General features: G+C 37.0%; 1 protein-coding gene across 1 annotated transcript in view; it reads left to right on the forward strand.

Moving 5' to 3' along the window:
- Positions 1–23581, forward strand: part of PARD3B (par-3 family cell polarity regulator beta) — a 1003697-nt gene that overhangs the window by 137194 nt on the left and 842922 nt on the right. Inside the window, exon 2 of the mRNA XM_042995147.1 lies at positions 7866–7967. Within this exon, the coding sequence (XP_042851081.1) occupies positions 7866–7967 (102 nt within the window). The remainder of the gene's footprint in view (positions 1–7865; positions 7968–23581) is intronic.

Below are 23581 nucleotides of genomic sequence, written 5' to 3' on the forward strand. Positions count from 1 at the left end.
ACTCCCATCAGTGTTACGCTGTGAGATTCACCCATATTGCTGCATAAAGTTGTAGTTTATTCATTCTTGTTGATATTTAGTATTCTGCTGCATGGACATGGTGCTTACTCATTTTACTGGTGATGAATATTTGGGCTATTACCAGATTTTTAGGTATTAGGAATTCTCATGAATCTTACAGGACATGTGTTTTGGTAATTCTATATACTTGCTTCTGTTGGATATATATATCTAGGAGTGGGATTGCTGAGCAATGTAGGATGTTTATGTTCAACAGTTTAATGAAATGTACACTCCAGCGATCAGTGTCTGAGAATTCTGGTTGGTCATAACCCTAACTCATCCTTAATCAATTTGGAGCAAGATGAGCATCTTCAGAATATTGACTCTTGAAACTCTTCTTTAGTTTTTTGTAAAAATTGGTAAGTTTTAGCATAAAGGTTTTATGCATTTTTTGTTAGACTTATTCCTAAATATTTGATTTGATGATGCTATTATAAATGTTGCTGTTTTTTAACTTTTGCGTTTTCTGTTACTGGTTTGCCTTAATTGTAGGTTTGCCTTGTTTGCTAAGATACTTTTTATTGTGAATTGGTGGTGAATAGTCTCAAGTGAATCCATTGTGATCATCTAATTTTTATCCTTTTTTCCCTTACTCATTAGGTGACTACCTCAGTTGATTTTTGAATTTTAAACCACTCTTGCATTAAGGGAATAAATCCTTTACGTATATCACTGAATTTTTATTTACACATATTTTATTTGAGATTTTTTTCATATTTATCCATATGCAAATTTTTGTAAATTTTATAATTTTTGTATAATGCCCTTGTAAGGCCTTTGTATCCAGGTTACATTGTCCTCATAAAAAAGGATGAGAGAGGCGCCTGTCAGTTAAGCATCTGATTCTTGACTTAGTCTCGGGTCATGAACTCACAGTTTGTGGGTCCCAGCCCCGAATCGGGCTCTGCGTTGGCCTTGCAGAGCCTGCTTGGGATTCTGTCTCCATTTCTCTCTGCCCCTTCCCTGTTTGTGCTCCCCCACCTCCCCTCTCAAAATAAATAAAAATACACTTAAAAAAAAGGGATGGGAAATTTTTTCTCTTGTAGTTTCTAGAAGTATTTGTATGAGAGTGACACCCTTTCTTCCTTAAACATTAGGAAAATATTATCTGTGAAGTAATCTGAGTCTGGTCCTTTATGGGAAAGTTTTAAAATTTAATTGTTGTCTTTGTATTTCTGTTTCCTATTTTTGGCCAGTTTTGGTAAGTTGTATTTTTTTTAAATGTTCATTTCATTGTCAATTTTATAGGTCTAAATTTTTACCATATATGTTTAATGGCTGTAAAAATCTAAGATGGTATTGCTTGTCTTTTTCCTTGATAGTGGAAATTTGTGTGTTTTTTCTTTTTTGTTTGTTTTTTGATCAGTTTTGCTAGGTATTTGCCAATTTTATCAAGCCTTTCATAGAACCAACTTTGTTCTATTTTTTCTTTTTATTAAAATTTTTTCAATGTTTTTATTTTATTTTTGAGGGGGGGGAGGGTGAGAGCATGAATGGGGGAGGGGCAGAGAGAGAGAGGGAGACACGGAATCTGAAGCAGGCTCCAGGCTCTGAGCTGTCAGCATAGAGCCCGACATGGGACTTGAGCTCACGAACTGAGAGCTCATGACCTGAGCCAAATTCAGACGCTTAACTGACCAAGCCACCCAGGTGCCCCTATTTTTTTTCTCTTTGTTTCCTTCCCTCTGTATTTGGGTTTGAATAGCTCTTTTTCTAGCTTCTTGGGCTCAGCTTTTCTTTTTTCTCATATTTGCATTTAAGGCCATAAATTTGCCATTAAGCACTGCTTTAGCTGCATCTCATAATTTTTTGTATGCTGTTTTAATTATTCTATGTTAAGAACTATTTTTCAAATTGGATTATTCGGAACTGTATTCCCAAACAGCCTGGCATTTTATAGGTGTATTTCTGGAATTGACTCTGACTTTGATCAAAGAACATATTCTCAGTGATTCTGGACTTTTGAAATTGGGTGTATATTCCATATGCACTTGTAGAGAATGTTTTTTCTAATCTTTATGGATACGGTGTCTTATAGGTATGGAATATAAGTTAGGTCCCTTTGTTAATTGTGTTAGTCAGATGATTTATATCTTTGTCTCCTACCAAAAGTCTCACTGTGATTTTGGATTTACTTTTAAAGATTTTTTTTTCTTCTTCAAGATTTATTTAAATTTCAGTTTAACACCCATTATACTATTAGTTTCAGGTGTAGAATTTAGTGATTCATCACTTACATACAACACCCAGTGCTCGTCACAAGTGCCCTCCTTAATACCGATCACCCATTTAATGCATCCCTTCCCTTCCAGTAACCCTCAGTTTGTTCTCTATAGTTAAGTGGATTTGTTTGTTTATTTATTTTTTAAATATCTGTCCATTTTGGCAGCATATGTATTGAAGTTATCAGGTACCTAGGTTTAGAATTGCTTTCTTTCCATTGGATTGATCCTTTTATCATCACGAAATGTTCTCCTTTACCTTTAGTAATGTTTCTTAAAGTCTCCTTTATCTGACATTGGTATGGCTATATCAAGTTTCTTTTGGTAGGTTCATTTTTAAAGCTGGAGTAAATTTACAGGTGGACTTATTCACGTTTATTTTTTATATAAATTGAGGTTTTTAATTCTGTTGAGTTTGCTGGGTATTACTTTCAACCCAGCATAAAAACCCTTGTTGCAATTCTAGTTCTCTTGAGTTCCTTAGAAACATGATTAAAATGACATCACTTGTGTTCCTGTCATACTCTTGGTTAATCTTTTTCAGGAAATTAGAGGCGTGTTCTGAAGTCAGGACCAGCTCATAATATCAAGATTTATTACTTCCTTTTCTGGCTTCATTCTGTCCTTTCAGTTGTCAGTGCTGCTCTGCTAGGCTTTGCTCAGGCATCGTTTTCAGGAACTGCTTTTTCCCTACACTGTCTGTGGTTGGTTATTCAGAGACTCTTGCTCTGTACCTGTCCCCAAACAGTCTCTACACTTGTTCTGACTACTATCTCCTTCCTGGGTGCTGGTGTTCTGGGGCACCATACTCTCTTTTGGTCTGGAGTAGTTGGGAGAATAACTGCAGAGGATTATGATAGAAGTAGTTAAAGTGTGCATGGATGAAAACCTTCATAATTCTCTTTTTAATTTCTGATGCCTCAAGCTTCATCTCTGCTCTGAGCAGGAAGATCTTTTTTCATTTCTTCTCCAACATTTAATTTCATGATTATGAAGAATTATGTTCTGAAGCTTCTCTCACCTGGAAAACACTGGACACACTTAGGGAACTGTTTTGGGGCCTTCCATTATTGCCCTGTCATGTCCTCTACACTGTGACTTGCATGTGCTGCGTTGTGCAGAAGGCCAGAGAGCCTCCACGTTCACTGTGGATGAAGAACTAAGGGCCAAAGTAGTGTTGACTCGCCCGGATCCATATACTTAAGTAGCAACAGAGATGGATCTGATCCCCTGCCTTATTCTTAGGCAGTTGTGATTTCTGTTAAATTTTCTTTAAGTTTATTTATTTTGAGAGAGAGAGTGAGTGAGTGAATGAGCCTGAGCAGGGGAGGGGTACCAAGAGAGGGATATAGAGAGAATCCCAAGCACACTGATAGTGTGGAGCCTGACATGGGGCTCAAACCCAGGAACTATGAGAGCATGACCTGAGCCAAAATCGGGAGCTGGACTCTTAACCGACTGAGACACCCAGAATCCTCTGTTAATATTTTTTAATTAGTAAAAAAAAAAAAAAACAAAACCAACCCTTATTTGCTGTATTTAAAAAACACATTTTGTCTCTGCTGTTTGTTAAGCATTTACCCTTGGGCAAGTCCGTTCACGTGACCATGCCTTGCTTTCCTCATCTGTAAAATGGATTGATAACTATTTCATGAGGCTGTTCGAGGTTAAACAAGCTAATCCTACAAAACTCATAGTACCTATAGCACCTGCCCTATAGTAACCACTAAAGTTATCTGCTATGATGATGTTGACGATAAAATGGTGAAATGTCATTTTATGGATATATTTCACCAAATTCATGAAATTAAATTCTACACAGAAAATATTTAACTTTCCACTAACTTTAATTTTGCAATTGTTCTTGTATTCCAACGGGTACAATTATTTGTGTCACAACATGAAGTCACCGAAAAACCAGATGCATTACTGAGCTCTGTAATTGTCACCACTGCTAAATACGGCTCTTTTCCAACACTGGCTCTTTCTTTGTAGTGCTTTCCTCACTTTTGAACCTGCTGCCATTGCAGGCTATTTTTTCTCTTTTTTGGGCCAGACGCATTTAGCTTAGAAACATCCATGTTTTCCCTCTTTTGATGATTGACACCATCTCAGTGCTTGGTAGTCACAGCATCTTAGTATCTGGCTTCTCAGTCTATTCCTCCTGATATTGCAGATGAAAATTATTATTCTTCAGAACTCTGGCTAATAGAGATTTTCTAAGGTATAGGGTCAAATTTCATGTCTTCTACCCACAGTGAAGGATATTTGTTGCTGTTAATATCCGTGCCTATTTGGAACAATTTCTGCATTGATTAATTATAAGTTTCCTATAATTGTGGTCTTTCCATAATGCATATATTTTTGTTTCCTTTTCTAATTCATCCTTGTGGCTATTTTTAGTTTTAAAGTTCTAGTAGTAATTATGTATTATTGAAAAATAATGATAAGAAACTATCAGAAATAGAGGAAGCAATGTGTGCTATGTTATTTTTTCAATACTTTAAGAACCTAGGAGTATAAGTTCTAAGATTTATTGTGTAACACTTTTACTACAGATATTTTTGAAATAATTTAAGTTTTACGTATTACAGATATTTGTGCAATAGAGAGGTAAATTAATGTCATGATCCTGAAAAATACAGTAAACTTTCCCAAATGATTGTGTGAAACAAGATGCATATGTGAACATCTTTTCATATTTGATCAGTTTTATTCCTGATGGTCATAAAACTAAGTAAATGAAATGCAAAATCTTGACGGCAAGGTAATGGTTGAATTTTTACATACATAAAGGAGTCAGGGTGAATTTATGGTCTTATAATGGCTGTTGGCTGCTAATATTGTATGTATATTCTTAAAGTGATCTATAGCACTATGGCAAAAATACCGTGGGGACAAAATCACAGTTGGTACGCGCTGGGTTTGTTGATTTACCTCCCTTGGACATGTAAAATATTAACTGAGACTCCTTTCATATAACTTGTCTGTTTTCGTTCAGAATTAGATGTGTGCTCATCATTAGTCTACTCTTTGCTAGAGTGTATAAAATGGCAGTACCAAAGTGGGATGGCAGTGTTAGAGTTGCAAACAGTCTTTTTATATTCTGGCACCGTGTATTTCACTTAATTTTTTTTTTTTTGACTGAATATACTATTCCAAAATGTATCAAAATAACTTTATTACTTGATTTAGTTCTGCAAAACTTTTAAATCCTGTACTCTTTCGAATCACAATTAGACAATTAGAAATAAATGTCTTAGTTACAACTCCTAGGGCTTATTTTCCAGAACGTCCTAGAGCCCGGACGTGTGGGATAGCAGAATGCTGTGGGACTTAACGGCTCCATGGAGCTGCCTCTTGTCTGCTCCCTTTGCTACTGATCAGATCCTGTCCTTTGTTACTTCCTGAGTTTCCCTATTTTAAATCGGAGTCTTTGGTTTTCTTCTTTCTGTTCCTACCTCTAGGCAGGAAAACAGGCATATTTTAATTTACACTGCAATTGTTGGGAGTAGTTGTTTACTTCAATCTTAGGTGATAAAATCTGCTTTTACAAACGGAGCATGAGAAAAAAGCAGACAACTTAATAGAGGTCTTTTAAGTAATTGAATATGTAAAAAAAAAAAAAACAAACTCTTTAGAACTCTTTATAATACATCACCTTTTACAAACATGGTCAAAATCAACAGATTTCATCTATAGTGTTGTAATATATCAAAACCCAACTCAATGGACATTAATAGAAATTAATTAAGTTGAACTCCCTTTGTAAGAAGGCAATTTTTACAAGGAAATGTAATACCCTGTAGATTTCAATTAGAAGTCCTGGGTGTATTTGGAAAAACTATGTTGCTCGTAGCATGGCCATAGCCAAAAGACTGAATTCCCAAAGATTACTGGGGGAGCTCTTTCTTTTCTGTACGGTCCAGTGGCTGTTACATAGTGTTTGCCTACTCTGGTGTTCTCCTTATTTAGAATCTAGTCTGTTGTACTTAACTTACCTTTTATAGCACATTGACCTTGAGTTGGTTTAGATCTCTGATTAAAGAATCTGACTGATGGGTGTGCTTTGCTATTCTTACCTGGTTATACAGTGGCTGCTTTTTTGTTTTTTGTTTTTTTTTTTTTTTTTGGCAATCTCTCAGGGCAAGCGAACCAGGCAGTTAAAGTTTCCTAATCATTAGTGTTTCTACCTATAAGTCTAATATTAGATGCAATGAAATTCCTTTCATTTTACTTGGAATAGCTTGTCAGATACTTGATAGAAAACTTAATTTTGAAGTCAAAAGCCTATCTAAGAAGAATTCCTTTGGATTTTTTAAGCCTATGACTTGATCTAGTCAGATTACTGAAAAGCTATGTTCTTGGGTCACATTTCAGTGTCCCTCTGAATAGATGCTTTAAAAGCTTTACTCTTATTTAATATAGTATGCCCTTGCCTTTTATTAGGGAGCAGGTAAAGGGGAGGCTCTGTGACAACCATTTCTATTAGCTTTTGTAATATTGCAGTTGAATTCTGTGGGCTGTGTTAGTTCTCCTCCTTTATAAAGATTCATTTGGTAAAGGCTTAGGGCTTTATCCTAGAAGAATTTCCTTCTTGTAAACTGGCACGTATTTGTTTTTTGTGTGCTTTATATAAAGCTCAAAATTTTCCCATTTTGAGAAGCTTTCAGAGAATCACAGAGCCAAATCGATGATAGCTTGGGTATTCTGTAAAAAACTTACTAATATTTTTCTTCATTCATTGGCTCATGTTCTTGTCTCATTATTACGGTTGGCTTTCATATCTTTTCTGGAAATAGGCAGTATGTAAATAACCCAATGAGCTACATCATCTAATTCTGAGTTCTAGCATGAGTATGTAGCCACATATAGAATTAGGAAAATAACTTCCTTTTCTTAGTCCTTACATTCCTGAGTAGGTTTTTTAAGACATTACTTGGAAATCTCCTAAAGCACTACTGTGGTTGAGTGAACTGTTTCAGCTCCAAACCCAGTTCCACTTGCTGCCCTGTGGAGCCCTTGTTCCAGATGTCATCTCAAATCTTGGAGTTGAGGACATGCATACAGCCTGGAGATTTAAAAAGATGAAGAAGTCAGTGGTTACCCCATTCCACTTGATAGATTGTAAAGTGATGATCGCCATCAAAGATTTCTCCCCTTAGATTTTTTTTTCCTCCCCTACAGCTTTGAGAATCTGAGTTTGAATTTCTAAGCCCATTTCAGAGTACCCCCAAGAAGACGTTTTTTCCCCCCAAAGTATTCTTGGGATTACCTAATTTGAAGTTATAAAAACTTTCTTGAAATTCCTTCTCAAATAACAGTGGCACTTTATTTTTGCATGGTGATTTATCTTCCAGGGTAATTGATGCAATATGTATACTTTGATTTACTGATTTACCTGAAATAGGATAAAAATACCAAATGTTTATTGAAATAAAGAGGTAACATTTATTTATAGTGTTCAAACATTTTATTACTAGGGCCTATTTTTAATGAGTCAACTTATTATTTTTTAAAAAATTAAAATGTAGTTTTAAAAAGCTCGAGTCGTGAAACTTGTTGATTGTTCTACCATAGGATCCTGGCTACTGGGTGAAGATTCATCACTTAGAATACACGGATGGAGGAATCCTGGATCCAGATGATGTTTTGGCAGATGTCGTTGAAGACAAAGATAAGGTAGATGACTAAAACTGTTCCTCTTTGTTTTCCTCTGTAGAGCTGTGTGTTTCCTAGAGATTGAGATCCTTAACAAACTCATGTGTCAGTTATTGTTAAAAGATACCATCTGTTCAGGTTTCACCTGAACAGCCTATAAATCAAAGTTCTTCATCAGATGCTTGGAAAAACTTTGTCAAGGTTTGGGAATCTGTTTATGGTGGCCTAATTAGCAGACACTTCGTTCCCAAGGGTTCCTCATGTGTCTTAGTAAATTAGTGTCAGGCTCTGAGGCTGTTGGAGCTTTCATTGCCATTGTTGGCTTTGGGGTTTATTCTTGGCCCTTGCTAAATATTCAACTCAATGCCTGTGATTTGAATGTGTTTCAAACTAGAGAATACAGTGGGGAGAAAAGTCTTACAAAGAACTATGGTGAAATTTTTTATTTTTTAAAGCAGCTGGCAAACAACGGTCTTTTGTGATAGTCTTTGTTTCCATTGCTAAAGTAAAACAAAAAACAAAAAAACAAAAAAGACCACTAAATTGACTATTGCAAAAAGGTTGAACATATTTTGCCAACTATTTGAGAATACTCCCACTGCAAATATCTTATTTTAATAAGATTTTTCTTCTGATGGTAAACTGGAAAATATGAGAATAAACTATTCAGTTGCCACACACACAGGATTTTTGCTGTTGAGACACATTGTATTTTACATCTGTGTTGGGCTCCTCTTAGCAATGGTTGAGGTGTCCTCTCTAATTGAACTCCAGCTCTCCTCTATGAGTGATCCTGGATTCAGAGTTTCTCCTCCTGTACATCCTTAGCGCTGTTTGTTCTAGGCTATTTATGTGTGTATCTATGTTTCTCTCTTTTGCTTTTCTGCACTCTCAGGGAGGGGTGTGTGTGTGTGTGTGTGTGTGTGTGTGTGTGTGTGTGTGTTAACCAATTGCACCAGAATATGGAGAAGTGATTTGTTGAACTCAGGTAAAAATTTACATTTTTCCTTTCCTGTAAGATCTTTTTGGACTGTTCAGATTTACATTAGTCTTTGCCAACATTCTATCCATTTTTTCCCCTTATTTTTCTGTTGAGCAAACTCAACTCTGGTTTGCTGGTTTGCTTTGCATAATAATAACTCATTTCATAAGGGACTAATGTCCCTAAATACATTGTAAGTTCCTAAAGGACATGGACCAGAAGATTTTTATTTCCTTTGTGTTCCTTGTAGTAATAATATCCAGTACAATCTCTTACCAAACTGAATTCTCAAAGAACACTTACTGAATTCATGAGTGAAAAAGGAACCTTTACTCTCTACACTTGACTCCCGGTGTACATGATTTTGATGCATACTTCGTGTTTATTGCTTGGTCTTACAGTAAATAACATATTATTTAAGTTCCTAAATTTAAAGGACGACTTTGACTTCTGTATTTCTGTTTCATTTCCTACTTTTCTGCAACCGTCTTATTTTGAAATAGTCTAGACATTTGGTCTGTTCATTAATGAAGAAAGTCTTCCCTTCTCAGATTTCGCTGATGACCGGTACATTAAAATTAAAAGTCAAAAAGTAGCAAGTTTAAGAAAGGCTAGAAGAGGGGTGCCTGGGTGGCTCAGTCAATTAATCGTTTGACTTTGGCTCAGGTCGTGATCTTGCGGTTCACAAGTTCGAGCCCTGTGTTGGGCTCTGTGCAGACAGCTCAGAGTCTGGAGCCTGCTTCGGATTCTGTGTCTCTCCCTCTCTGTCTGCCTCTCCACCACTTGCACTCTCTCTCTGTGTGTCTCTCTCTCTCAAAAATAAATAAACATTAAAAAAAAAAAAAAGAAGAAGGGCCAGAAGAAAATGTCTCACCCAGCCTCATGCGAGACCTAATTACAGGAAGGATGTTTTCATGAACAGTGCTCAGGGAAATCATTTGTCCTACAGAGCTCTTCCGTTTAGAGAATACTTTTTAACTCTCCTGGCAGTGCCCTTTTAAACTATAATCCATTTACTAGACAGGGAAACAGCTTTTATTATGTGTAATCTCTATTTTAAAGGGGCTTCACCACTAGTGAATCAGGTGAAAAAATGAGGTAGTCAGTTAAAATCCTAGCCAAAGGATTAGTGCTATCTGGGTGAAGGTTTACCCATTTCCTTAATGTGCTTTTGCATTAAATACATGAAGCTTAATTGGTATTGTTTTGCAGAGCAGATGAGAATATATACTTTGGACATTGCCAGAAAAAATGTGTTCCCCTTTGCCCTTTTCAAAAATAATGTAAGTGAAAAAGAGCATCACTTTTTTCCCCCCCTGACATTCTCTCTGAAGTCTTAAGATTGTCTGATAGTTGATGTATCCAGTGTGGAAATAAGGTTCTGCCAGACTTTATTACTTTTTTCAAAGTTTAGATTAAGAAGTAATTATACGTGATACTTCTCAATGTTTAGCGATATATCAAATTCAGCCATATTATCTTAGAGATAATATGAAGCTTAGATAAAATTATAGTTCATCTATTTTCAAATTGGCTATCTAATAATCTCTTGCATTTAGAATATAGAATGCAAGCCCAAAGAGGCATGGATGGATGTGAGTAATCCTTGGCCAATTCCCACTTACCTCAACTCCTAGGAAAGACTTGCACTACAGGTGAAAATGGCAGTTAGGAACTCTTGATGGCCCAGCTGGAGAGGATGAAGCAGGAAAAACAAATTTAGAATCAGAAAGTGCTGTAGGCTGAGGCTATTTTGTGAGGCTAAGGAAGAGCCATCCAGTATACTTCTGTAAAAACTGATATTGGGGGCTAAATGGTATCCTCACATCAGACAGTGGGATAATATACTGGAGTCAGCTCTTTACGTCAATGACTTTCAAAACTTCTGGTCCCAGAAGTGGTTTGTCTGGGAGCTTATCTTGATTATTCCTTGGGCCAGCATGGCGTGTGCTTTTACGTGGTGCCTCTTTGGGAGGTTTTTTGTGTTAACTTGCTTACCCAGTAGAGGCCCCTCCACAGGGAGCCAAGTTTTTACCATGTTGCACTATATCTTTCCTATATTTTGTCAAAATATTACTGGAGCAGCTTTGAAATTTTGCATCTTATGGTAACTGATATTTGTATAAAATCTTATGGTGCAACTGAATTATACATTTATAACAGGCATTCTTAAAATTCTCTTGTTTTATGTATCTGTCTGATCTAAGTTCTTTGGGACAAGTATCTAAAAATTCACAACTTTACACTAATGCGTCTTCTCTGGCTTCCAAGGCCATGGACGTATTCACCCAATGACAACTACTTAACATTTTATGGAGCACCAATAGTGTCCCAGAACTCTCTGGTGATTATATAGTCTATTTTACTTTAGAGCGACCCTGCAGGTGAGAGCTATTTATTATCCCTGTTCCTAATTTCTGAAAATAGCCCCAGAAATTGTCAGTGACATACTGAAGATCACACAGGTAGTAAGTGGCAGAATCAGATTAGAATTCACATTTCCATACTCCTTCGTTCTTCTGCAAAGTGCCAAGTAGTGTGTTGGGTGTTTGTATTTATAATTTCTAGTTATGAAAACTCATGAATTATGACTAAGAATGACTTTGTTTTTACATAGTTAGCACCACTGTTAAGAAAGGGTAGGTAATAGAACTATGGAGTATAACAAAATTAATTTAGAAGTAGTATATCATGCAAATATAAATTCACCTCTCTTTGCCTGAAGCCTGCACCTAATTTATTATAAAGTTGTCTTACCTGTGTTGCCACCCCTTGTATCCTTCTTTTCAGGTCTCAGATTACTACTTTGAGGACTCTGTAGACTACACTTGTCTAACAACTATTTTCTGCTTTGTAGGAGAATACGTTCTGTATTCCAGTAACTACTTTTCAGAAAGATTGCTGAATGCACAAATTATATGCTGTGCTGTCTGTAGTAGGCAGAGTAATGGCCTCTAAAGATGTCTACTCCTAATCCCCAGAACCAGTGAGATGTATGTTACATGGGAAAAGGATTTTTGCAAATGTGATTAAGGACTTTAAAATGGAGAGATTATTCTGGATTATTTGGGTGGGCCCAGTGTAATCACAAGGGTCCTTATAATTGAAAAGAGGGAAGAGGGAGAGTTCATATTAGAGAGATACAATGTGAAAGAGAGTTGACTGTCCACTGGTGGCTGTAAAAAATGAAGCCAAAGAATGCAGACACCTTCTAGAAGCTGGAAAAGGTGAAAGAATGGATTCTCCTATACAGTTTCCAGAAAGAATACAGCCCTGCTGACCTCCTGGTTTTAGCCTGGTGAGACCCATTTCAGACTCCTCACCTCCAGAACTGTAAGATACATTTGTGCTACTTGAAGCTCCCAAGCTTGTAGTAACTTGTTATCACAGCAATAGGACACCAATGCAGTGTCTTTTATTTTATACTTTTAAAACGATGATGGTTTTCACAAGTTTCATACTAACTGGGCTTTAACATTTTGTAGGACAAGGAAAAATCTTATGTTTCAGATTAGTCGATCACTGTGCATTCTTTCCAAAGTACACCATAAATTGAAACTCCATTCACTGGGTGAGTTCTTGCTCCGTGGGACTTCAGTGTCATGCTGTTGTCTTGTGTAGGAATAATGTCAGGGTCATACACCCAAGCTATGTAATAGTCACTTACCAGTTTCTCCTTATTATACGTAATGACTCTAAGAAGTCTGAAGACTGACATTTAAAAGCCCCTGCAAAGCTTATCGTTAGCTGATATTTTTTGAGTGTGAGAACCTGATTATTGAACTTGTATGATTGTTTTCCTTGTTAGTATTTCTTGTTTGTAGAAGGCAGTTGAAATACTGCAATGTGTAACTTCTATTATGTAAATCGGATTACTGACATGGTTTTTACAAAAAGTAAATACATATGCAACAGTAAAATTTTATTCTGTGGTAAGGTGCAATGAAAGAATGTTTCTGTCTTAGCCTACACTTTGACCATCATAGGGGTTTATTTTGAAGAAGTGCCAAAATCTCCTGGATTCTAGTGATGGTGAGTTGGCCTCTGAGAACATGTGTGATATCTGGTACTCAAATTTTAAAGTGTCCTTTCAACGTTATCCTTTTTTAGCTATGTGTCCTTGGGTAAATTTTGTCTCTATTAGCCTTAATTTGCCCATTTGAAAAATGGATATAATGTGAGTTTTTATCTTACAAGGTTAGTGTCTGAAAAACTGTATTAACTTCTCAGCACAGTAGGGCATATGGTAAGTGCTCAAATGCTAGCTGTTAAATTAAATATTAAATTAACATTATGGTAGTGTTATTAGTGTACTTTTTACCTATGTGTTTTGATTTAACCATTACATGTTTTAAATTTAAGTATTAAAATATCAAAGGCTACAGTACATTCCGTTTTTTTAAACTTTATTAAATTTGAAAGTTATCAAATTGTTGAGTAGTTTGATGGGAAGATACTTGATTATGGCAAAATATTTGGATTTATATATTATTTAAGAAATCAAAATGCCCGTATGACTAACTTTAAAACAGGAATCCTTTTATCAGAACACAGTGCTTGGTAATCCTTTTATCAGAACACAGGCATTCAGGGATCCAGTGTGGTTTTGAAATGGAGACTGTTTTGCACACTGAACTGGTGACCTAAAACCAGACACTGTCCTTAAGCCCAAGTTGCTCTCTGAGCACGCTCTATTGCCCTCTAGTGGAATCCACAGCTACCTGGAAAGCAGCTTACAGGAGATACTCCCTGAATGTGATGATGCGTTTGGCTCTATTTCATTCTAAATTTTACTGTATTTTTAGCGCAGCTCAGACTGAGTAGTGGATAGTAAAACCAGAGTGTATATTTCAACCAGTGGTTGTCATTTCTTCATGGTTCTCAACCATACCAATATTTACCTTGGCTTTTATGAGTCTTAGGAGGGTTAAAGCAAAATCTTTGCATTTGTAAAACTCTTGTTTGTTTAGTCTTCTTCCCATCTTCCTGCTCACTGGTTGAAAGGTTAATGGCTGGCTGTGATGAAGTATGTAACTTTTTGAGTATGTAGTTGAACAATTCATGCAATATATTGTGTTTTTCTGCAGACAGGGGATGGTTAATTTAGACCTTAAAAAAAGGTCCTGAATACCTCATTTTTGAGTCATTTTGTCAGTGAGGCTCCCATTTCAAGGGGAAACACCTATTTTAAGCCCTTCATGTTTTAAAACACATTAGAATATGGTGTGTTGGGTTTTTTTTTTTTCCTTCTAAAGTTTTTCTTTGGCTCATGGGTGTTGAGGTTTTGAAACCACATTTGAGAGGAAGTTTGTAGAATGTTTTAGAAGTCCATGCAGAAATCCCTAAAGATTACTATGGCTAAGAAATGCCATCTTAAACTTTTTAAGGAAAGATATTCTATGCTTATGGCATTACAAAATTATAGAGTCATAGAACCAGAAGAGACCTCAGCAATCATGTGACCTAACCCCATCCTTTTGCAAAAGAGAAAGGTCTAAACCAGGAAGAGTTGAGATGGCTCCGTATTTCCAATTGATGTCTTCCCTGAGTCCATTTATGCATTTCCTTCCTAGAAGGCTGATAACATGAAAACCACTCAGTTTTCCCCCTCCAAGTTAGCTTCTTTCATTTGGCTTCTTTATTTCTATTGATAGGAGTATCTTCTCCTAGTCCTCTAGGCTTGAACTTGCAGTTGTTTAAAAAATTTAGTCAGTAAATCCAATTTACCTGTCTCATGTGTCTGTTCCTCTCTTTGCCTTTCTATGGCCACCAAATTTAAATCTGTAAACTCTCAGGCAAGGTTATTTAATTGATAAGGAATTAGTGGTCTTGCCTTTAGCCTCCCCACCTTGTCCTGCCTCCCTGTTCTGTGCCATGAATACAAGGAGAGTGGCTAAGAGCTTGGATTCTTGACAGGCAGAGTCAGTTCATTTCATGTCTCTGCTATCTGGGTGGCTTTGGGCAAGTTACTTAATCTCTTTGTTCTCAGTTTCCTCATGGGCAATTGGAGCTAAAAAATCCAGTAATTTTACAAGTTAATCCATGGAAAGTATTTAGGAGAGTACCTCTCCTGTAGTAAGTCATCAGTGAGGGTTAGGTGCTATTATAATTACTCTACTACTATTTTGTGTATAATAAACTATTGCTACACTATGCTATTCTATATTACTCCTATAGATATACTATTATTACTAATGTAGTATTGGTTAAGTCCTACCATTCCTTTCAGTGAATAATGAATCCAGTCCAAACTTCATAGCCATACATTCTATTCAGCAGCTTCTGAATGCCACCAAACTATCTTTCTCAAACTCAACCTTCTCAAACCTCACCAGTAATGAAGCTGTGTGTCCTGTTCTTTTATGTATCATGTACTTCTTTGCTTCAGAAATTTCTTAATGTTTCACTTGTGTAGTGTGTCCTTGTCCCTACTCCCTGCCGATCCAAGATTTATTCTGTAGTTGACCCTTGAACAACATGGGTTCACTTAAACATGGATTTTTTTTTTTGTAAATACAGTATAGTACTGTAAATGTGTTTTTTCTTCCTTGTGATTTTCATGAAAACATTTTCTTTTCTCTAGCTTACTTTATTGTAAGAATACAACATAGAATGTACAAAATGTGTGTTAATTGACTGTGTTCTTGGGAAGGCTTCTGGTCCACAGTAGGCTGTTAGTAGTTAAGTTTGGGGGGGTAGTCAAAAGTCACACATGGATTTTGGACTGCAGCAGGGCCGGTTAGTGGCCCTGACTGCCCGTGCAGTTCAAGGGCCAAGTGTTTATGTTGCAAAACGTAAGCTCCACAAGAAGAGGGCCTTTGCTTCGTTCACTGCCGTGTCCCCTGTGCCTATGCCAGTGTGTGGCATGTCATAATTGTTCAGATCAGTGTAGAGTGGAATAGAGGAGGGAGTGAATGAATGCTATGTGTATAGGTTTTCAGGTCTTTAGTAAGCCACTAACAGCTCTAAACTGCATTTTGTTTTTTCTTGATAAATGAGAGTGATCAATGATCTCTTTCTCATGGTGTCATTGGGAAGGTTGAGAAGTTGTGTGTAAAAACACAATGGAAATTATGAAGTACCATGCACACATAAAGAATATATTTATTCCTGCTGCTCAGTTTTAGCAATCTTTCAAGAGCCAGATAAAGTTGAATTTTTTTCCTCGTCAGTGTTTGCAAACCATCCCAATTCTAAGTAAATTGCCTGTGATCTATAATTTTATAGAAATCATTTAGCAGTCTCTTGAAAATGCTATTGCCTAGTTACATTTATCAATTGCCATCTTAAAACTCTTAAGAATTTTATGGTTTGGGGCACCTGACTGGCTCAGTCTGTGGAGCATCTGACTCTTGATCTTGGGGTCATATGTTCAAGCCCTGCATTGGATGTAAAGCTTACTTTAAAAAGATAATAATAATTTAAAAAGCACCCTAAGAAAACAAAACAAAAGAAAAAAAAGGATTTTATGGTTTAACTTATGCCTTAATTTTGTCTTCCCAAATGTCTTGTATGCTCCTTTATGACTGAGGTGGCCTTTTGAAATATTTTTTTTGACAACTGACTGGTTACCTGTGGTTTAGTGTTCAATAAACATGTCTGATTTTAGTTAATGAGAGAACTGGAGCTAGAATAGAAGATTTCTAATTGTCCTTCTTTCTCTTCTACCAAATTATGTTGTATCCTCTAAATATTTCATTAGGAGGCAGTTTGTGGGCACGTTTCAACCTCAAAGGAGCACTTTGGAATCCATGCCTTTGTGACCTTACTTGTGGCAAAGACAAATGGTGTTGGGAGGTAATAACTTCAAGCAAAGTAATCCAGATAATGGCCATGTCAAATATGTTTTCCCTGGTGTCTGGTGCATTTGAGCTGGTTGGCAACTGTAGTGTGTGTGTGTGTGTGTGTGTGTGTGCACGCGTGAGAGAGAGAGAGAGAGAATCTGTGTGCACATATGTGCGTACAGAGTGTGCTATACTTGCCCTGCACGTGCTTGTTTGTAGTGTGCATCTGTGATGTGAAGGTTTCGTTAGAGGTTGGAAAGAAAAGAAATTATCAAGCTTGATGGTATTTGAGTACCGTGGAGAATAAACATAAGAAAATGTCTGATATATATGTAAAACTTCAAGTTTGGTTGGAGGGAAGAAAGCCAATAAAACGTGAGATTATAATGCTTTACTTAGAGCTAAAAAATGTAATTCTAAAAAAGAAAAAAAAAAGAATCCATGAACGTTTTCACCATGTCAGCATGCCTCTAGCCATATGTTATTGGACCCACGTCTACCAATGTTCTCTCTCTCTCATCAGCTTCTTCTAAAGCTATCTATGCCCAAGAGGTATGGGACCATTACTATTTTTAAATACATCTATTTTTGACTTATATAACTTATAAATGGCAGTTTCATTAAAATACCTGAAATTACACCCAGTAAAAAGCACTTCAGTTATAAAACATCCTCTTTGAAAAATGCAAAAGCCTGTGGGTGCTAATTGGACATCACATCATCCTTGTGTAAGTGTATATCGACTCAATCAGATTGTGTTCCCCCTCACATCCAACTAATATCAGCTTCAACAAGGAAATACTATAGAGTGTTATATGCCAGAGCATTGGGCTTTGATGGTTTGAATCCAGGATTTTCTTACTATTCTAACCTTGCTCAACCTCAGTTCTCTCATTTGTAAAATCAGATGCCCTGTCTCACCAATATCACTGGGTTCATGGGAGGATTGAATGAAATTAAGTATGCAGTAACAGCTTGAACTGTGATGTAGCAAACAAATAGAGCCCTTTGTTCTTACCCCTTGTAGCTGTGGTCCTTAGGTGTTTGAGCAAACATTGAATTGACTTGTAGTCCAGGAGAGACTTGCTATGGAGAAGGATACTAAGCCAGGGGGGAGGGATGTGAGAGCGTTTTGGAAAGAAGAAAGCTGTTTATGTGGAAAGAAAAGTCTTCTTTTCATATCCAGTGAAGGGTCCAGGAAAGAAGGGACCTCTTTAACCAGGAAAGAGGGCAGCTCTGAGGGTTTTAGGAAGAGGCAGGTTACTGAAAGGCAGAAGATTAAATTTACCTTTGGGAATTTAGTGGGTGGGAAGAAAAGATACCAGGGTTTCCACATAGAAAAAAGGAAAGAATAAACTACAGTACAAAGACAGTTTCCCAGAGCTTTAGAAGATTCTGGAACCTGTTAATGTTTGTGTGTATGTATTCACTATCTGGTTCTTGTTTTATTGATTGGCAGTAGGTTTCTTAAAATGGAAGGGAATTGGGTGCTTCTTTGAAGAGGAGTGGGGGGTACTCACTCTCTTAGGAGAGATCCCAAGAAATCAGACAAAATGTTATGGAAAGAAAAGTACCTGAATACCTGAAATCCCATGGTTTAAGGGAACCACGACCACCACCACCACCACCACCAATGGGGACACTTCTCAGTACTGACAAGCTTAGACAAGCAACTATTTATATGTAGTTCCTTGATATTTGACCAAGAGACTGTGAGCTATTCAACAATTTCATGAGACTAGCCATGTACTAGACTCCTGGTTAATCTCTTATAGGATGCAGGTTCTTATATTACAGGAGCTCAAACTCACTCATGTTATTAATTGGCTACGTTGTGAATCAGATGGGCTTTTTTGGAGCTGCTCTTGGAACCGAATTAATGTTTATAGAGTTTCTATTGAGGTACTTGTTCCAAATTCCACTTACGTGTATAGATGCATTACATTCATAGATAAATTTTTAGTAAATAAGAATTTCCTTAAATTTGGCTTTTAAAAATTGTAGTGTTTTACAATCCCATACGTATATAATGTTCTGTTAAAAATAAAGTGTACTTCCCCATCATAAATATGGAAACTTCACTTAGAGAATTTTGGCAGGATTACTGAACTTTATATTTACTGCTTTAACTTTTTAAGTTCTCTTTTTAGCTTCCTTTTTTTCTGATGTCATGAATCAATTTTGAAGGATCCAATGACATTTCCTTAACAATAAAAAAAAGACTCCTTGGGCCGACTTTAATCAGAGAGGTAACAGAGCATAGATGGTTGTTTATATATAATGTTCATTAATCTTAATCCAAAATATGTTACAAGTGAAACACAACGTATTTACATAACATTTAACCACAAACAGAACAGAAAGACTGCAGAATAATGATTTGAGGTGATTCTGATAGCCCAACAATGTGAAATATGCAGTTATGCATATAAAGAGAAAGTTGAAGAATCTCCTAATTCTTGATACCTGGGTTAGAACTTGACTTTCCAGATGACTGGCTTAGTGTAGCCATTGTGTGCCAGTTCAGAATGAATCTAATACGATGGAATAATGTGGTGTTCTAAATAGCTCACCTTTTATTTCTTGTTTCCTTTATTTTATTTTTTCTTGAGACGGAGGGGGAGAGAGAGAGAGAGTGAGGGAGGAAGAGAGAGAATCTTAAGCAGGCTCTAGGCTCAGCACAGAGCTGGATACGGGGCTGGATCCCAAGACTCTGAGATCATGACCTAAGCTGAAATCAAGAGTCAGAGGACTGACTGAGCCACCCAGGCACCCCTAAATAGCTCACTTTTTAAATGGAAATCTTACAAAGCTCTTGGGTGAATGATTGATTTAGGACTTTATGTATGTATGTATGTATGTATTTATTTATTTTATCCATTTAATTTTATTATTTTTAATAATTGTTTCAGGAGTAGAATTTAGTGATTCATCACTTACATATGACCCAGTGCTCATCCCCAAAAGTGCCCTTCTTAATGCCTGTCACCCATTTAGCCTCTCTCCCTGTCCACCTCCCTTCCAGCAACCCTCGGTTTGTTCTCTGTATTTAAGAGTCTCTTATGATTTGCCTATGTCTCTGTTTTTATTTAAAAGTGGAAATGTCTAATGTTGCAGAGACTGAAGAGCTTGGGACTGCATTTGAGAAGAGAGGGTGCAAGGGCACCTGCTAACTGTCTTCAAGTATTTGAGGAATCAGAAAAGAAGGGATAAATTCATCAACTGTATCCCAAGAGGTTGGTCCAATGAAGTTTTAAGGAAGGAAGTATGTAACAGTTCCATAAAACAAATAGCTCTTTAGTGAATCTTATGCTGCTGTGTGAAACACAGACTCTTAGTCATTAAGGGAACATAAGTTGAGCAAACGTGTCTGGAATTCCCCTTTTAGGTCTGGAGTGTGATTTGACCCTCCATAGGCCAACTGTGAGCCTATTAGGCATGCATTTCAATCTAGAAATACGGGGTTGGCCTACATAGCTGATTACTGTACAGTTATTGTTTGCTTACCCAGCATCCATTCTTCCTAGGAGATCTCCACATTTGTCCAGGCAACTCCCTTCAACATTCACCCTATATGGTTTAGTGTATCTGACCACCCGCTTGCACAGGTGAATCTGGGTGGTCCCTCAGCTGCGATCCGATTCCCTATGCCAGTGATTACTTTGAGAATGGTCATGTGATTGAGTTTGTGCGAAAGATGCTCAAAGAGCAGTTGGCTGAGGCCATCTGGGAAAGCTCTTTACTTGGTCTTGTGGGAGAAGTCCCTTGAATTTTACTCTTAGAGCCTTAGAAGCATGATAGCCATCTAGCTTCCAGCATGTGGTAGGAGTAGCTGTGAGGAGAGTCCGACCCCCAGGTGTCCAAGAAATGGCCTCTGAGCCAGTGGATTCAGTCTATGCTGAAGCCCATCCAAACTTGGGACCTCCAGTGACATGAGTCATATGTTATCTTGTATTTGAGTTTGTCCCAGATGCACTTCTCTGGGACTTCCAGATACAGGGTTCTGAGTTCCTACCTACTGTTGTGGGAGTCTGGCCTCCATTTTCCCACTCCTCTTCATTCCCTTGTGACTAGGGCATATGTGTTCTTGCCTCTTAGTTTTCTACATCATTAATTTGAAAAGTCCTCTGAAATGTGTTCCTGGGTCTGCCAAGTTACTTCACTCCTTTTTTAAAGGTTTTTGAATTGTTGGTGAAAGATTTAAGCCCCTTAAGGTTAAAATGTATATTTCAATCGTTTGTTTTGCATGACTTTGATTTAATAAATAAGATTTTGTTTCCATTTGGTGAGAATTATATATTTAATTCAATTATTATCCATGATTGCTGATTGTGTTTTTCCTAGAAGGAAGCAACTCATGATATTAAACTATTAAACACGAACTCCTGCTATTTCACTCATTTTCTATAAAAAATTATGTATTATAGCCAGTATTCTAAGGATCAGGGAATCAGAAAGAGTTCTGTTTTCAGCTTTTTTAGATACTTAAAACATAAGTGGTTAAGTTGATGTGTGTCTCACAGATGAACACAGAGGTTGTTTTCCTTTCTTGACCTCGTCTTTCTAATTTTTAATAACATGGAAGAAATATTCACTGCTAATCTTGAAATGTTGGGATTTCTCTTTCACTATATGCAATCTTATTTTACATTAAGAATCTTGAAATTATGTTTAAAGCAAAAAAAAAAAAATCCAAAACAAAACAAAAATCTCAGGCAATTTAAGAATGTAGTGAAGTATAGTAATCTTTTATTTTTTTTATATTTATTTACTGTGTGTGTGTGTGTGTGTGTGTGTGTGTGTGTGTGTGAGAGAGAGAGAGAGAGAGAGAGAGAGAGAGAACATAAACAGAGAAGGGGCAGAGAGGAGAGACAGAATCTGCACCATCAGTGCAGAGCCCAATACAGAGCTCGAACCCCTGAACCGCAAGATCATGACCCCGAGCTGCGATCAAGAGTCAGATGCTTAATTGACTGAGCCACCCAGACACCCCAGAAATATAGTAATCTTTTAAATAATTCTTCGATGGTGTGAGATAATAGTATGGTTAATATTCTAGCTTCCCCTGTGTAGTTAAGTTTTGCTAATTTTCAGAATCTTTCCCCATCCTCTAGAAAGACCTGGAGCTGTTGACCTAACACATGGTTGTTTTTCTCCTACCCCATATTCAAGTTACACAGACATATCTGGGTGTTCTTGGGGCACCTAGAGACCCCCAGATGGCTCTCGGCCCCTAGCTGGAGCAGAATGGGGGTGTTTTGTCTATTACCAAGGCAGAGGAGTACTCATAGCATGGACCTTAGGAATATTTTTGTGATAAAGCCAATGTGATTCATACCTAAGTAATATAAAGGCTTTATTTACATTGTGAGATTTAAATCATTTTTTTCCTGAAGTAGCTACATGGCAGTTAAAATCAGTTCTTTGAGCTTCCTAGAGAACTTGCCCCCTCTCCTTCAAACTATAGGGAATATTTTGGAAGTTTGGAGGTTAAGTGAGGAGTGTTGGGGTTGGGGGCATGAATGTGACTGGTTAGAAAAATAATTCACGGATTCAGTGTGCTGTTGACTTGAAAAAAAAAAACTGCTATGATAAACATCAAAATAAAACAAGCAACAAAGAATAATATGAATAGGAAAGTGATAGAAAAACGATGAAAATGTTGACATTTCCTCAGGGAAACCTAATGTCAAAGGCATAAACACTGAAAGTATTTAGATGTCTCTTTCCCAAATGGAAACTTCTATTTAAGGAAGTTAAGTATTTTACCGCAGTGATTGAACATAATATGAAATATTTTGCACTTGATGGAGACTTCAATCTGAGATGTATCTTGTGCTCATATATAATGCATTAAAATATGGAATGCCCCTTCTGGTTGGCCAAGGTTTAATTTTAAACTTTAGTATCTTTTGTGTATGTACATATACAAAGAAAACTTACTGAGTTGGCACATTTCAAGACATCTTAGAGAACTTATATATTTCCTGTTACATTGATATTTGAAATGAATATTCAAGTAAAAGTAGAACATTAACTGTGCGAAGTACTGGGTTTAAATCTTTGTTGTCCTTTGGAAGTTAGAAGCTGAAAATCAACATTGGATTTATTGAAATGAATACCACGGAAGTCTCTTTCCTGGCCATTTAATTCCATATACTGCTTAGATTTTTCCAAAACTATTTTCCTCTTAAATGGAAAAACGTTTCTTTTATTCAACTGTAGTATCTGATGGCCTACTGTCACCAAAAGTCAACAACATAATTTTGGGATTTAGAAATTTTTAAATCTTAGTTGCAATTTTATTGTAAAATTGACTTTTTCTACAGTGGAAATAATTATGGCTGGAATATTCTGAGTACTATTTTGACACTAATGCACTTTAAATGGAATAAATAACATAGATTTTAAAAATTGGATAGCGTCTCCATATAAGGAGAGGAATGCAGCTTGGGATTGAATTTTTGACACATAATCTTTTATTATGACATCTAGTTGATGAATTCTTCAGCCAAATCATTGTGTTAAAATATCTCCTTTCACTGTCCATTAGATCTGGAGCTGCAAGTGTGCATAAAACCTGGCATCCACTTTATACTCCCCATCATTTACTTTGGGACAATGCCAGTGTCGCGGTTATAGTGTTTACAGTACAGGCTGAATGCTTTGTTTTAAGAATTTGTCTAAGGCTGGGGGCACCCGGGTGGCTCAGTCGGTTATGCATCTGACTTCGGCTCAGGTCATGATCTTGGGGTCTGCGAGCTCGAGCCCGCATCGGGCTCTGTGCTGGTAGCGTGGCGCCTGGAGCCTGCTTCAGATTCTGTCTCCTTCCCTCTCTGCCCCCCCCCCCCCCACTCCAGGCTGTCTTT

Source organism: Panthera tigris, chromosome C1, assembly GCF_018350195.1.
Source record: "Panthera tigris isolate Pti1 chromosome C1, P.tigris_Pti1_mat1.1, whole genome shotgun sequence".
NCBI classification, from domain to species: Eukaryota; Metazoa; Chordata; class Mammalia; order Carnivora; family Felidae; genus Panthera; species Panthera tigris.